Below are 16,640 nucleotides of genomic sequence, written 5' to 3' on the forward strand. Positions count from 1 at the left end.
TGGGCGGCAGGCGGGGAGACACCCTGGACAGGCCGCCAGTCCATCACAGGGCCCTAATATCATTATCAGATGTGTTTTAATGCCCTAACCGATAAAGAAAGGTGTAAATAGATGCTTAAACTGAAAAATAAGAGGTTTACTAGAAAATGTTTAGTTATGCCAACTTGACTTTGGTAATAATGGATGATAATTTGCTAGATCGTTGAGAAACCTCCTCAAAATGTTAGCAGTAACATTACAGATCTTCACCACAAATCTCATGATGGCATTGGGGGGTCATCTTAATGTTGGCATGAAGAGGGGAGGATAGACAATGGTGCTGGTTGTGCAAACACCTTTTGAATAATCCAGATGTGGTCACAGAGGCTGAGTCGGTGTGTTGTCTAACATACAACGGACAGAATCGCAGCACCTCCTCTGTCTTTTCAGGATGACGAGATCAACCAACATTGTCAGGTGGCCGAGAAGTTCAAGGAGCAGATGATCGATCAAGATGAGGTAAGCTCGGGAGCCTTATGTAACACCACACACGCTTTCAAAGGAGGCGGGGACTGTGCTCGCCCACATTTTGACCCTCGCCCCACTTTACTTATATTGGTGCTCATCGCCATCTAGTGGTAGTTTAACCTTGTGAAATGTGAATTTGACAACAGGATTATTTTCATAATGGTTTGATTTAAACTCTTTAGCCACACCCTGTCCGTCCACTCATGGCGCCGCATCGGATGCCAGCATGGCTTCCTTAATCGGCCCCGAAAGCAGCAATTTCCTGACGCGCACTATAAAACGATTTCAATGAGAGATCCATTTCCATGGTAACGCAACTATTGTATTACAAGTACCTTTGAGGAGCTGAAAGCTTTTTAAAAGCAGTCGAACAATAGCTGTTCTATCGTTTAGTCTTTCAGAGCCGAACGCAGTGCCGTCATGTCAGGGTGAGGCCTCAGCAACCAACAACATCTCTTGTCTGCCCCGATGATTTACTCTGCACCAAAATCTGGGATCCACTATCGCTGAAATGACAGCTTTGTCTTATATAGCTGTGCATTACCACAGTCTTCTGTACATGCACTGTCTTCACTTTACGATTCTATCCATCTGTCCATCCACACAAATCAACGATCCATCCATCCATCTATCCACCCCTCTTATTTCCTGCATCAATCACTTCCTCCACTCAATACTCGTTTTCTACCCCTCTCTTCCCGTCCATCCACCCATCTAGCTCCTGGCGTCTAACCGTCGGGACTACGAGCGTCTCCAAGAGGAGCTGTCTCGCCTGCAGCGGGAGAACGACGCTTCCAAGGAGGAGGTGAAGGAGGTGCTCCAGGCCCTGGAGGAGCTGGCCGTCAATTACGACCACAAGAGCCAGGAGGTGGAGAACAAGAACCGCAGCAACGAGATGCTCAACGACGAGCTCAACCAGAAGACGGTGAGTCCGCCCCGGTGAAACGGAGGGGGGGGGGGCTAGTGTTTAGCATCTTGATAGAATACAGTAGATGCACTTACTTTTTACAGTATCATTTCTGTGGCGTTTTTGCTTTATCTGTAACGGTCCTGTGAAGATTCCAGAGACTGTTTAGCAGAAACAGGATCACATGAAAATAGAGCATTAAGTATGATTCAAACCAACAATGCTGCCAGGTGTGATGTGTTTGCCTCATCCCAAGATGTCCCAAAATCCTCTAAAAATTTAAAGTGCTTTCAAAATCCTATCATACATTGACCATCCATGAAAGGTAGGTTAATGTGTCTTCACATCATGTCAAAATTAAAATCAAAGTACTTGTCTGACCCTGTCAGTGTCCCCTTTCCCCGTGCAGTTTGATGTGTTAATCAACAGGAGCCCCCCCCCCACCCCCCCCCACACACACACGTGATGTAGTGCCCTCTTTAGGCCAAATAGTGACAACAACACAAAGTTGCAGGTTTGAATCGAGGGGGAAGGGTCGGTCAAGTATCCTCACTGTGTCGTCCCCCACCCCACCCATAAGAGTTAATAGACCCTCATAAGAGAGTGACATTAAAACCACCATGCCATTATACTGTATAAAACCGCAGCTTCCAGTAAAAACACATGCCCGGGTACGAGTCTGCAGTGCACCATGTGTTCAGAATTTGTCAAGTTCCCCCAAGCTGACCGCCATCATCAAATTAGTTTTGAAGACACCTTAACACGTGTGCACATGACGAGCCTCTTTGAAGTTTCACTAAGCATTGTCGCCAACTTAGCGACTTTGTTGCTAGATTCAGAGCCCCGGAGACTCGCGAGAGGTGACGAATTGGCAATAAATGACACCTACGCATTTGGTGACAAATTGAAACGGATGCTGCAGAAGAAGCAGAACGTGTATCAGAGGCTGTCGGCCAGCACAATAAGAGTTAAAAAATAATGTCTCTCTACCTCATGTCGTTGCAACTGTAGATATGCTTCCTCATTTATTTACTTTAGCACCACCCTCTGGCCAAATGGTGTAATTTCTAAATGCCGCCCAAATTCATCAAAGTCACATCTGAAGTTTTTGAGTTATGACTGAAAAAATATATTTCTGTTGGTCTGGCAAAGATTCATATATGGGATGAGAATGTTCAAACTTGCTGACGTTTGTGTTAATTGGTGTGTGTGTGTGTGTGTGTGTGTGTGTGTGTGTGTGTGTGTGTGTGTGTGTGTGTGTGTGTGTGTGTGTGTGTGTGTGTGTGTGTGTTCCAGAGCACACTAGACGGCGTGCAGAGGGAGCTGGTCACCCTGCAGGAGCTGAGCAGTCACCACAGGAAAAGGGCAGCAGAGATCCTCAATCTGCTGCTCCGAGACCTCAGTGACATTGGCAGCGTCCTCGGCACCACTGACCTCAAAGCTGTAAGGACAGAAACATGAACTGCTGGCTGGCGAACCGTTGTTGACCCGTCCATTTTCACTTGTGTATTGTTTGATCACCACCATTATTATAATCATCATCATCATTATCATCATCGCTGGTAATGTGATATGGGTGTAAACTGTGGTCAAGCAACATCAAAGTTGCTTCTTTTGTTTATTGAAAGAAAGTATCCCACCCCATTCTCTGATTTACATGTACGTGTCATTTCTCAGTGATAGTGGGTACTCACTGAGCCTAGCATGCACAATCAAATGGCTGAAAGATTTACTTTCTTCAAGCGGACATGTTGACAGGAACATAGTGAAGTATTGGGAGCTGTGAAGGCGCAAAAATATCTTTCCACAGCAAATATCACTGACGTCAGATATACCTTGAAGCACACACTTAAACGCCATCACGAGGCAGAGGATGCTGTCTTCACTTTTGGAGGTGTGACAGAAAACAAAACACAACGCGTCACATGAACTGCAGTGAATGTGTTCACTCACACACACACACCCACACACGTGCCTCATTTGCCTTTACCCAAAACGAGTAAAACACAGAAGTTAATACAGAGATAGTATTACACACATACACTAAGCCGGTATTTCTATAAATTTAGATGACGGAGTCGAATGGTGCAATGGAGGAGGAGTTTACCATGGCCCGTCTCTACATCAGTAAGATGAAGTCAGAGATCAAGTCTCTGGTCAACCGCAGCAAGCAGCTGGAGAGCTCCCTTACCGACACCAGCCGCAAGATGCAGGCCAATGAGAAGGAACTGGCGTCCTGTGAATTGCTCATCTCTCAGGTAAAAGGGATCTGGCTTAAGAGAGAAGTTCACATATCGATATTGATAGGTTAAAACTCATAGAGAAATCAAGGATAACATAACACTTTATCAATGCGATAGGTTCAAGAAACTAGCCAAGAAGTTAAAGTTTGGTTTCAATAAGTCATATAAAGTCTAGGTGGAAATACAGCAAGGAGGCAGACAGATCAGACTGACTTTATCAGGGATGAGTTTCTTTTTTTTAACTTCGGTAGTTAAAGTAGTAGTTAGTAGTGAGGGTAGGATGGAGCAGGAGATTGACAGATGGATTGGTGCAGCATCAGTAATGCGGATGTTGTACAAGACTGTTGTGGGTGAAGAGGAAGCTGAGCTGGAAGGCAAAGCTCTCAAATTACCAGTAAATCTTCGTTCCAACCCTCACCAATGGTCATGAGCTTTGGGTAGTGACTGGAAGGGTGATATTGCAGATACATGTGGCTGAAATGAGTTTCCTCTGTAGGGTGTCTGGGCTCAGCCTTAGAGATAGGGTGAGGAGTTCGGGCATCCGGAGGGAGCTTGGAGTAGAGTCGCTGCTCCTTTGCATCGAAAGGGCCAGTTGAGGTGGTTCGGGCATCTTAGGATGCCTCCTGGGCGCCTTCCTTTGGAGGATTTCCGGGCACGTACAACTGGGAGAAGACCCTGGGGTAGACCCAGAAGTCGCTGGACGGACTACATGTCCAATCTGGCCTGGGAACGTCTTGGGATCCCCCAGGAGGAGCTGGAGGGTGTTGCTGGGGAGAGGGACATCTGGAGTGCCTTACTTAGCTTGCTGCCACTGCAACCCAACCCCGGAGAAGTGGCTGATGATGAGATGGGATGACAACTTCAGTAGCCAACCCAGTTAAAGCTTAGAAATGTATACCATATGTTCAGTAGTCGAGTTGTAATAAAAATATCCAAGTGGCATGGTGGTGGTGGGGTCTGGAGTGTGGTGAGCAGGGTTGGGGGACCACCACCACCTTTTAAACTGCAGCCATAGACCTACATATTATTAGCCATGGAAGATTTTCTTACACCAAGTGTATTTAAAAAAGCTATTTAAGAGCTGATGTGCAAATGTCTCTTAAGGGTAGAATCTGAACATTGATAACAGAAGTCTTTATTCATACTGATGTTACTTGATTAAGATATATCACATAGCACCATTAAGCCAAAGCGATCGGGGGGGGGGGGGTGTCAGTTACTTACTAATAGTTTTGTATATGTATTTGACCATCTAGCACCAAGCGAAGATCAAGTCTCTGACTGACTACATGCAGAACGTGGAGCAGAAAAAGAGACAGCTAGAGGAGAGCCAGGACGCCCTGATGGAGGAGATAGCCAAACTGCAGGCTCAAGGTCAGTAAAATACACAGAAGAAAAAAATCAAACAAGTACACAGAAGCAAGACAACCATCACTTATAACCTTAGATTTGACAGTCGGGGATAGTTACTTTCACCTCTGTGATGCATTCAGACTGGACGTGTGTATATCATACACGTCCGTTCATCTGCGGATTGCGGGCCTTGAAAACAAGAAGTGATTCAACTGTTTTGGTTTCGTCAGATAAAATGCACGAGGTGACAGTGATGGACAAGGAGAAAGAGCACATGACCAGACTACAGGATGCTGTGGAGATGAAGGTAAAAATTGGTTTATTTTGGGGCATCCGGGTGGCATGGCGGTCTATTCCATTGCCTACCAACACGGGGATCACCAGTTCAAATCCCCGTGTCACCTCCATCTTGATCGGGCATCTCTACAGACACAATTGGCTGTGTCTGTGGGTGGTAAGCTGGATGCAGGTAATTGGCTAAAATTCGATTGGGGAGGGGGGAAATCCCCCCCCCAAATTGTTTATTTTGTCATCACATTTCAAATCAGTTCAATGCTTAGTGTTTGTTATCCTGATTTACAGCTCGACAGCCGTGCCAGGGTCAGACACGGTTTTGTGTGCAAAGCCAGCAAAGTTGGTCTTGCTTTTCACAGGGCTCATTCGCTTTCATAAGACTAATGAAAAATGGTGTCAGCAAAGTATTTTCAACAATTTTGGTCTTAGCTTAAATTTATTTTCATGAAAAGGAAGACCTCTTGTTCTTGCCTCTCCTTTAAACAGTAATAAGGCGTGGACCTTTAGTCTGGATAGACATACATTTCCAAACCTGGTTTTCTTTCCGTTCCTGTCTTCATCTTCCTCTCTGTCATTTCTGTAGAGGACCTTGGAGGAGCAGATGGAGAACCATCGAGAGGTCCATCAGAAACAGCTGTCCCGCCTGCGAGACGAGATTGACCAAAAGCAGAGGGTCCTGGATGAGCTCAAAGAGCAAGTCTTTCAAATGATCACATTAGACCGGATGAGACGAGAGAGGATAACGTGACTTTATATGACGAATGATACAACAGGATGGGAGATGACTGATATGGTTCAGCACAATGCGTACTGTTGCATAACACAGGAAGAGATGCAGTTTATTTAACCCAAAGAATAAAAAATGAGAATATAATGAGAGGAAACGTGATACTGTATAGTTTATCAGTCTCCTGGAAAAATGCACCTGTTTTACAAAATTAAATTTTTATCATTCATCGATAAAAACCTACAGAAAACACATCATATCCATTTAGATGTCTACCTTAGAAATACCGACTATGGCCGGACTCGATGAAGCAGCAATAATTGGCAACGCTGTCTTCGGGAGGGGGGCGGAGTCAGCTTGTGTTCGTCATGTGAATGCGTCTCTGTGTGTGTCGTAAAAAGCAGTGGTTCGGCCTGGAGTCACCTTTTTCTCGAAAGTGGTGAGGCGTCTCCTTCGAGACTGCCGGCCAGAGAGATGCAGTTGGCGAACGCATGCAGTACGAGGGTGGGTGTTTGAACTAAAATAGGGATCAATTGGCCACTAAATTGGGAGAAAAAGGGAAAAATCAGAAATAATGTATTTAAAAAAAAGAAATACCTATTCTCTGCACTTTATAGTAGTTTAGTGTTGTAACTGCATTTCACACAAAAGTAATAGGCTGGCCTATAGTTAACCATGAAAATGCCATGCTATGTAAACTAACTAAAATGTGCCAGTTCATTAGAAAGTATGATTTGAAGGTACAAAACTCCCTGCTTTAGTAAATACTTGAATAGTGAATAGTGATGTTGATATCTTTGTCTTCAAGTTTGAACCAGGCTTTGCAGCTGGAGCTCAGGAAACTGCAGACGGACTGTGACAAACTGAAGGCCGAGGAACGAGAAAAGGACCAGAAACTCCAGAAACTGATGTGGGTTTGGCCCACTTTGCTTACTGTAGCTTCAATAAATATCATACCTTCAAGCTTTATTTTACCCAGGGAATGTAAATGAAGCACTTTACTCTTTTTCAGTAATGTCTTGCTAATGCACACATGCTGAGGAACTGTCCAGATTACATTACATTAATAAATACTTTACAGATTACATCACATTAAACTGTAATGATCACCTTAGGGGAAATTACTTAAATACAGCAGTGGATAATAGGAAATATAAGATAATAGGAAATAGCCAGGAAGTGTAAGGAATAGTTCTCAGAACTGCATGGCTTATCCACAGGGGTACCTCAAGGGTCGGTGCTCGGTCCCCTCCTCTTCTCAATATACACCCCCTCACATGGTGCAACCATCCGCTCTCATGGTTTCTCATACCATTGCTATGCTGATGATATCCAGCTCTTCCTATCATTCCCGCCAGATGACTGCACAGTCTCAGCACGGGTATCGTCATGCCCTGCTGATATCTCTGCATGGATGAAAGAACGCCACCTTCAGCTTAACCTATCTAAGACTCAGCTTCTTGTCATCCCAGTCAGTCCATCCTTACAACAACAGATCAATCTCCAGCTCGGATCAACCCAACTTAGGCCCACAAATTCTGCCTGAAACGTGGGTGTCATGATTGATGACCAACTTACCTTAAAGGTTCACGTGGCCTCGATTGCTCGATCGTGCAGATTTGCCCTGTACAACATCAGGAAAATTAGATCCTACCTGTCTGAACATGCAGCACAACTCCTGGTACAGGCTCTTGTTATATCATGCGTTGACTATTGCAACTCCTTGCTGGCAGGTTTCCCTGCATGCACTTTCAAACCTCTGCAAATGATCCAGAACACAATGGCACATCTGGTCTTCAACCAGCCCAAAACAACACATGTCACTCCGCTGTTCATATCCCTCCACTGGCTCCCAGTTGCAGCCCACATCAAATTCAAAACCTTAAAGCTCGCTTACAAAACAGCAACTAAAACGGCTCCTGCCTACCTGAACGCTCTCATTCAGGTCTACACTCAGTCCCGCTCACTACGCTCTGCCAATTAAAGGCGCCTGGCACTTCCGCTAAAACAGCGCTCTAAACTACTGGCCAGATTCTTCTCTTCTGTAGTTCCCCAGTGGTGGAATGACTTACCAAACTCCATTCAATCCACTGAGTCCCTCTCTATCTTTAAGAAGAAGCTAAAGACCCAGCTCTTTCTCGAATACCTCCACACCTGATGGTATATATTAAAAAAAATCGCTTCTATGCACCCTATGCATTGCCTTTGTGCACTGCCTGTTGACACCTATGTCCTATCGGACTTCAACTTAGTTTTTTTGACGCTTACTTGCATTGTCACCTCCTGACTAGATCCTTGCTTGTGTTGTATTAACTCTCAGATGTATGTTGCTTCGGATAAAAGCGTCTGCTAAATGAAATTGTGACATTGTAATTGTAAACAACAGATGAACAAGACTAAAAAAGTATGATATTAAAGCACACTTCTAGAAGTTTCTGCAAACATATAACAGTAAAATATCAATTGTGGAAGCTCTGATGGTTTGATATTGTGGTGAAAGCAAACTTCTTTTTTCCCAACTCACATAAAAATACTGACTTGATACCAAAACAAAAATTGATGCAAATACAAATCAAGAAATCAATAAGTGCTGTGTTTTGTCAGATGTTGCCATACTTGCATGATATGCCCTTGTCATTTTGGACCCCACTGAGGTTGTCGTTGTAATGTGAGATGACTGCTTCTCTTTGCTAACTTAGGTTCCTGAACGAAAAGAGAGAGCAAGCCAAGGAGGACCTGAAGGGTTTGGAGGAGACTGTGGTAGGCGGATTAATATCAGTTATCACATAAATCGATGTAAATCCTAAAACACCTTCTACCATGAGGGACTGTGCCAAATACTTTGGTTTCAGATCTCAATACAGTATGTTTGACAAAGAAAAGACATTGATAATGCTTGTAGGTTGATCCTCTTTTCATGAACCTTGTCTAAGGTACAGACACTGAGTTTACCCTAATGCCAGTGGATTATTTTTAGCAAGATGTGCTCAAATCCAGTAAATCCTCTCAGTAAATCCTCTCAGATGACCTTGTCGGGGTCAGTCAAGGTCAGCATCGGGTAAATTGATCGACCTATTGAGAGCAACACTGTCCATTGACTACAATGCAGTTCTACACCATCGTCTAATAAAGAATAGCATGAAGCATTATAACCTAAATAAAGATATGACTGGGGGTGAAAACGTTTTCAGCAAAGGCATGTGGACCAAATGCCGTAATAGAGTAAAGAAACCACCAATGTTTGGTATTTTCTAACATCTGATGTTGGACTAAATGATCCTGAGAGTGCTGATCTTTCCTCCAGGCCAAAGAGCTCCAGACACTCTATAACCTACGCAGACTCTTTATCGAAGACTTCACTGTACGAGTCTCAAATGTAAGTAAGCATTTAATATAGATATTTCCTTTTTCCATAAGCTACTGTACATCCCACCCCAATTCTGTCAGCCCCCAGGTCCCTCAGGTACCCGACACCTCTTTCCTCCTCTGCATGGATGAAGAGACTTATGGGAAGTGTTGGTTGTGAGTCTTGCTGATGTTGTGCAGCTGCTGAAAGCCAGTTTGAAGTCCGGTCCACTTTTATTAAATACTGTTGTATTTTTGTTTGACTTTAAGTGAGCTCTGAGCGCTGTAAACATGCTAACTCCTCCGTGCAGTCCTGAAAACACGAGAGCATCCTTGGCATCGAAAATATACAGAAAATGGGGCCATTGCTGTAGAGAAGAGAAGTTTCAGTTGAACTCTCACATCTTTGTAAAAAACAGAAATGGACAAAAGCATCCATTATCCCAAGCGATTCATTATTTTAGGCAGCTCCTTTTTTGAGTGTATATATATATATATATATATATATATATATATATATATATATATATATATATATATATATATATATATATGTATGTATGTATATATTCAGATTCAGATTCAGACAACTTTATTTATCCCAGAAGGGCAGTTCAGTTCCACAATCTTCCCAGACCATACACAAACTCACAGACAAGTGGCAATCAGCAGTATGTCAGAGACAATAGACAGATCAGTACATGGGCAAGAGATGCCCATTGTCACCCTTGTGTGGCCATGCATGCAGACTCACACGAGGACCAGGCGAAGGACAAAAATTCACGTAAGTTAAAACAATAGAATAAAATAAATAAATAAATAAATGAAGCATCCTAAGATGCATTGCACATTACGTTCCACCCCTACATTCGGTGACCGTACAGGCCCACAAGCCATACGAAAAACATACTATATATATATATTCCTATGCTGTTTTAGTGGGTTAGTGGGTTTTGTTTTGAGACAAAAGAATAGAGTGCCACATTTAAGACAGCTAACACAGTAAATCTGGATTTAACATCACATGATTGATACTAGATTTGCATATATTATGTTGCTACAAATCAAATGTTGTAAGCTTAAAGTGGTGCTATTACCAAACCGTCAGCCCCTGAAAACTGGTCTTTTAACTCAGACATTTTTCAGTTTAACAGTGAACTGACTGAGATTTAAATAATGAAACATTACTTTTATGCAAGTAATGCATTTCCGTGTTGTTTCAACACTGGGGTTTATCTGCGTGGCGGGACACGTCTTCACTCTCCGCTGTTTTTATGAGTGTTGCACTGATCCCCATTAGGATCCACTCACACAGTCACATATAGACTCATTTGTGGAAATGGCGTCATCAGCTATCACTGACGCTAACGAGACTGTTATCGTTGTTTTGTTTTCATGTTATCGGTTTCTATGGCTGAAGGCCGGACCACTACAAACAAGTTAAACGTGGGAGCTCCCTTCTTATGTCAGGTTGTGTGGGGGTGTCTGCAGGGAAGGATGTGATATATTGCTTTTTTTCTATTTTCACAACAAAGTCCCATATCTCCAAATAAGGGAAGCTTATACTGTATCAGAAGATGAGTTACACAGCTGGTGGTTGGGGACAGGATGCTCAAAAAGTCATGTTACAGATGAATTTAAAAGTTTAAAGTAGTTAAATGAGAATACAGTCATTTGCACCTAGAAGCAGTCCTGTGAATAGGACCTTCGATCTTGAGAAATGCCAGAGATGCACACTTCCATTGCTTCTAAGCTATAAAACTGTGACTGATGATGCAATGTCTTTATCATTTGCTTGTTTTATAATTGTAGATAAGTTTGTAGCTGCTGAGATGACTTGCGTAGTTTTTAACACCATTTGCTCTAGCTGATTCTCTGCTACTGCAATGAGCCAATTTTCCAACTGGGTAATTCAAGTTTCATGCAGTGTAATGTAAGGTAAAGTAATCCTACAATGGTGGGGACAGAATAAGTGAAACAAATGTCATCATTTACTTTAACTGGTCTAAAAGATGAGCAATGTGCATCTGAAAAAGCAAAAAGTCAGAAATCGATGAATAGCATTTCTTTTACTAGTTTCTTTCTTTAAATGACTCTTCTCATAGGATGATCTTACGTCCAGATGCAGATGTGACGTTATTATCAGGTGTGCATTACCTTGTGGGATGAAGCTTCTCTAATATACGTCTTCCTCCGCTCAATCAGAGTACAGACAGCAACGGCGACGAGGCAGGTGGCAGTCTGGCTCAGAAACAGAGGATCATTTTCCTTGAGAATAACCTGGAACAGCTCACCAAGGTCCACAAGCAGGTAGGTTGTGATATTGCAGGGATACACACACATAGCAGCCCACATACACACACACACACAAATACATTGCACGCATTGAATCACACATACCTATCCTCTAATACCAGGAAGCCCAAAATATTTCCATGCCGCCACCCACCTGAGGCGATACTTTTTGACCTGGGACTCATCAAATACCATGTGCAGTAAAATCAGCAATACATTTTCATTACCTGTCAAAAAGCCACATAATTCAGAATTTTCTCTTGTGTTGTTCATCAATGCAGTACTCCCCTTTTTGAGTCCGCAGTCACAGCCCACTGACCATAAAATTAAACAAACAAGGCAAGTTTTCCAAATTGAACATGAGGCCAATTTTATTGATATTTTAGAATACAGTTAAATCATTACATTAAGGGCATCTGGGTGGCGTGGTGGTCTATTCCGTTGCCTACCAACACGGGGATCGCCGGTTTGAATCCCCGTGTTACCTCCGGCTTGGTCGGGCGTCCCTACAGACACAACTGGCCGTGTCTGCGGGTGGGAAGCCGGGGATGTGGGTATGTGTCCTGGTCACTGCACTAGCACCTCCTCTGGTCAGTCAGGGTGCCTGTTCAGGGGGGAGGGTGAACTGGGGGGAATAGCATGATCCTCCCACACGCTACATCCCCCTGGTGAAATTCCTCACTGTCAGGTGAAAATAAGCAGCTGGCGACGCCACATGTATCAGAGGAGGCATGTGGTAGTCTGCAGCCCTCCCTGGATCGGCAGAGGGGTCGGAGCAGAGATCAGGACAGCTCAGAAGAATGGGGTAATTGGCTGAATACAATTGGAGGTGAAAAAAGGGGTGGAGGGGGCTCATTGCATTATTCGCACTGACTTAAAAAGTGCGCAAGTAAGTGTTTGTTGAAGCCAAAGTCTCTAAGCAGATAAGACATTTAGGGAATGTGTTACCGTTGGGTCAGTAGCTGGCTAAAAACCTACAGTTAGTCTCAGGAAATGTGATGATTTCTCCCCTGTTTTCTTTGCAACAGGAAGATTTTCACAATTTCCCTCTCTCAGTTCAGAGCTTTACAGAAAATTGTCCATCTCATGGCGAGTTTCACCAAGACAGCGAAAGTTAAGCTAGTAAAGATCTTGAAAACTAAGGCGGGTAGGGCTACACAGATGCTAACCACATACTTTTACAAAGTGCACCTTCCACAGAAAAGGTGTTGCAGGTTTTATGCATCTTTTTCCATCTCCAAACGAAATGCATGGACAACCCCACGACCCCACCCGGCCCCTTGCTGCGACCCACCTGTGGGTCGCGACCCCTAGTTTTAAAACCACTGCTGTAGTGGATACATGCACCTGTGAACACAAGCTCTGATGTGCGTGCACAAACACAAACACATTTCTTCTGGAAAAAGTACCCGGGATTTATTTTCCAGCTGGTGCGGGACAATGCGGACCTGCGCTGTGAGCTACCCAAGCTGGAGAAGCGGCTGCGGGCCACAGCGGAGAGGGTGAAGTCCCTGGAGACGGCCCTGAGGGGGGCCAAGGAGGGCTCCATGAGGGACCGCAAACGCTACCAGCAAGAGGTGGACCGCATCAAGGAGGCCGTGCGCTCCAAAAACGTGTCGAGAAGACTGAACTCGGCGCAAATAGGTGACGAGCAGATAAGATTTACAGGGATTCTTGATGCATTGCCTATTAAAACTGTGTGATGAAAAGCTAACCATTAGGAATAATTACAAATAAAGTGACTTTTTTGGTTTCTGAACTGTTCCATGAACAGTTTTTGTGTGAAATATATCGTAGTCTTGAGTACTGTTGTTTTTGGAGTTGTCACCTTTTTGATCATATCTGACAAGATAACAATATAGACTGTAGTCTTGCATTTCATGCCAAAATGTAACTTTAATAAAGTTAGTTTATAGAAAATCAGTTAGTTTAAAATTATAATTATTATTCTATAACTACTCTGCACTACCTACTCTATAGCTATTAACCACTGAAATGCCTCATGTAGAATTAATTCATTCTGTTTAACTGAAATAAAACCAAAGCAAAAAGTGGAAGTACTGTAGTGCTGAGATTAACGTGTACCTTGCATGGCAAAATATAAAACGACTTGAATGAGCAAACTCCACAATGGGCCCTCTCCCCTTTCTTTCTGTAGCCAAGCCCATCCGTGCCGGCCATCATCACCAACAGCACCCATCTTCCTCTCCCTCGATGGGACACTCAATTCGTGGAGGCAGCGGCAGCGGCGGAGGCGTGTCCAGCCCGCGTCACCACTACCCCCGTCCACAACAACAACAGCTACATCAGCACCACCTGCAGCCACGCAGCAAGTAGGCAACAGGTTGGTAACCTTAGATGGATTTTTTTTTTTTGGCCTAGAATTTAACCCCAGACCATATGCAGACCCAGTTTGAGGCGTACCGTGAACTCTGGTGTCTTTAAGTGTTTGAGTTTGAGGATGAAATTCACAAGATGAAGTGTAAAAAAAAAGCGCGGTCCTACAAGAATAATTACGCTGCCTGGTAGGTCAAACTGAATACATGTCCGCGAATTGTTTGCAGCAGTTGTTTTTCCCACACCTCTCCGTTTTCAGCTCTATTCAAAGTTCCTTTTTTCCTCTTAGAGGGGAAAGAAAAAAAAAGATGTCTCGAGTGCTTGATTCAGAGGCAAATCACTTCTCCGAGTTGGTGGCTGCAGTATAGGCCAGCTCTGGGACTGCAGCTCTGCCTCTACATTTTAGAATGAATTAATCAGATTAGCCTAATTGGTGTCGGTTCACTCCCGGACAGTTGGCCTTTGTTAAGATTAACGTCTCCAGTCGAGAGAATGCACATTAATTAATTACGTTTCAATGGCATTCAGGGTTTAATCAGTCTTGAGAGGACCCTGGGAATCACCTTTAGTGTGTTTGTGCCAAGAGCGAACTCAGAGGACCCACACATCCATCCAGTCAAATAAACAGCACATAGAGAAGATCTATGAGCTTAAGTCAAGACCTGTTGTTCTCACAGGAACATGTATTTGTACCCTTTCTCTGAGCATCTGTTGTGGGATGTAGCTATTCTTGTTATATGGACGGGGATTGGGTTAGATTTCTCCAGTCCTCTGAGTTGCTAAGAAGACTCGGTTGGTCCCCCTTGATGGATGTGTCCTGAAGTCAACCACAAGGTGGCAGCACAATCCGTGTCAATACGTGTGTTCTCTTCTTGGTTTTGAAATTTCCTTGTGATCGAATTCCAGTGACAGTTGTTAAAAATAAATCATTGTGGCTTTGAATAAATGGGTGTTCTGTTTTTAGGTAGAAGACTAAACTGGATTTTCCTGTGTGTTACTGGCCCTCCCCCTCCTCCTCCTCTTCGCCATGGATTGTATCCCTGGACACTGGACTTTCCTTTTTCTTTGGATTGCTACAGCTACTGGGAACTCTTCTCCCCCCTCACCAATCTGCCTTCTCTGGAACCACAGACTCCTCATCTACTGAACATTCTGTCCTTATGACCAATAAGTGCATTCTTTTACTGTTTCTACACGTCTGTTTGTCCGGTCTCTCTCTCTCTTGCTCTCTCTCTCTTTCTTTCTCTCGTTCTCACTCTTTCTTTCTCTCTCTCTCTCTCGCACCTTTTCTTCTGCATCCGTTTTGGTGGCTTTGTATACTAAAGCTGTATGTATGCCTGTCAGAAGGGCGATGGGCATTATGACCGCATGTCTACCAGGAACAAAGAAGAAGAAGAAGAAGAAGAGCTGGTTGTCCAGTAGGGACCAGCAGCGTGGTAGATAACGACGCCTGTCTGAGCTGTGTCTGTGATCTGTGTCAGCCGGTGGCTTTCTGTAAATGACAGTTTAGAGGCGGTTCTCCTGGCGCCTGGAGTTTGTTTAGGAACTCAGCATTTCTGCTGGATGAATGTTTAGCTCGTTCATCACTGTGGTGTGTTTAGGCTAGCACGTTACTTTGCACTGGGTTTTATTTTCATGTGACGTGAACCACATAGATATAAGCTACTGACTTCTTCCCCCCCTCCCCCCCACCAATTTTGTTTACATTTTTACATTATTTATTGTATGTATTATTCTTGAAGATTTTATTTATTGAACTTTTTAAAGTAACGATGTTTCCATTGTACATTTTATTTATTGAAATTTTGATAGATTTATTTATTTATTTTTACTTCTGCTTTGACAATATACCATCACCCTGCCTATGTAATGGCGGGGAGTAAAGCTTAATCCGTATGTATTTATATGTGTCAACTCTGAAGAAGTACAGTTCTTGAGCGCTAAGCAGTGTTGATCTACCTTCTCGTTGTAAACTTTTGTAACTCGAATAGTCTCGACGCGTCGAGGACATTTGTAGTCGTTGTGAGAGCACAGAGTCGAAGACGCCATTTTGGTGTGTAATGTTGTACCATCACCGTGAACTTTCTGTCCCATGTATTCTGTCCTGTGTCCATTCACATGGCCCGGGACTATCACACTATGTGGTGATGGTGAGAGAATTTGAAGTGTGAGCTTGCCAAGAGGGAATAAACCAATCATCAGTTTACCACATTCAGGAAAATGAAACCCAGAAATCTGAAGGTCCAAACCTGCAGACATTACAAACACTGACTTTCACTTGCACAAAGCCATTGTTTAATGTTAGCAAGTGGTTTGAAGCTAAAAAAAAAAGCAAAAACTAAACTACAACAAATGAAAAAAAGTACATAGATTATATTTAGAACCATTTTTTCGATGGAGAAATTACACTCTTAAATCTAGACACCTACTTTTCCTGTTAAGATCAAATGAGCAGTTGTAATTCTTCCCTCTGTAGAGCAAATATTGACATAACTGTATAGGTAGATTTAGCTTTGCTGCTTACAACTAGATAGTCAGATGATGATGATGATGATGGTGATGATGATGATGATGGTGATGATGGCCATGCTCTCTAACGAAAGGATGAATGAAGTGGTTTACAGTGAAGGGG

General features: G+C 43.4%; 1 protein-coding gene across 1 annotated transcript in view; it reads left to right on the forward strand.

The window, feature by feature from the left end:
- The window catches only part of kif5c (kinesin family member 5C), a 52,493-nt gene extending 38,485 nt beyond the window's left edge, over positions 1-14,008 (forward strand). The window contains exons 13-25 of the mRNA XM_056288929.1: positions 430-498; positions 1,226-1,432; positions 2,711-2,857; positions 3,484-3,672; positions 4,914-5,031; positions 5,241-5,317; positions 5,888-5,997; positions 6,840-6,941; positions 8,731-8,791; positions 9,336-9,407; positions 11,582-11,686; positions 13,099-13,315; positions 13,830-14,008. Of these exons, the coding sequence (XP_056144904.1) occupies positions 430-498; positions 1,226-1,432; positions 2,711-2,857; positions 3,484-3,672; positions 4,914-5,031; positions 5,241-5,317; positions 5,888-5,997; positions 6,840-6,941; positions 8,731-8,791; positions 9,336-9,407; positions 11,582-11,686; positions 13,099-13,315; positions 13,830-14,008 (1,653 nt within the window). The remainder of the gene's footprint in view (positions 1-429; positions 499-1,225; positions 1,433-2,710; positions 2,858-3,483; positions 3,673-4,913; positions 5,032-5,240; positions 5,318-5,887; positions 5,998-6,839; positions 6,942-8,730; positions 8,792-9,335; positions 9,408-11,581; positions 11,687-13,098; positions 13,316-13,829) is intronic.
- Positions 14,009-16,640: the final 2,632 nt, after the last annotated feature.

This window comes from Lampris incognitus, chromosome 11 (assembly GCF_029633865.1).
Source record: "Lampris incognitus isolate fLamInc1 chromosome 11, fLamInc1.hap2, whole genome shotgun sequence".
Classification (NCBI taxonomy): Eukaryota; Metazoa; Chordata; class Actinopteri; order Lampriformes; family Lampridae; genus Lampris; species Lampris incognitus.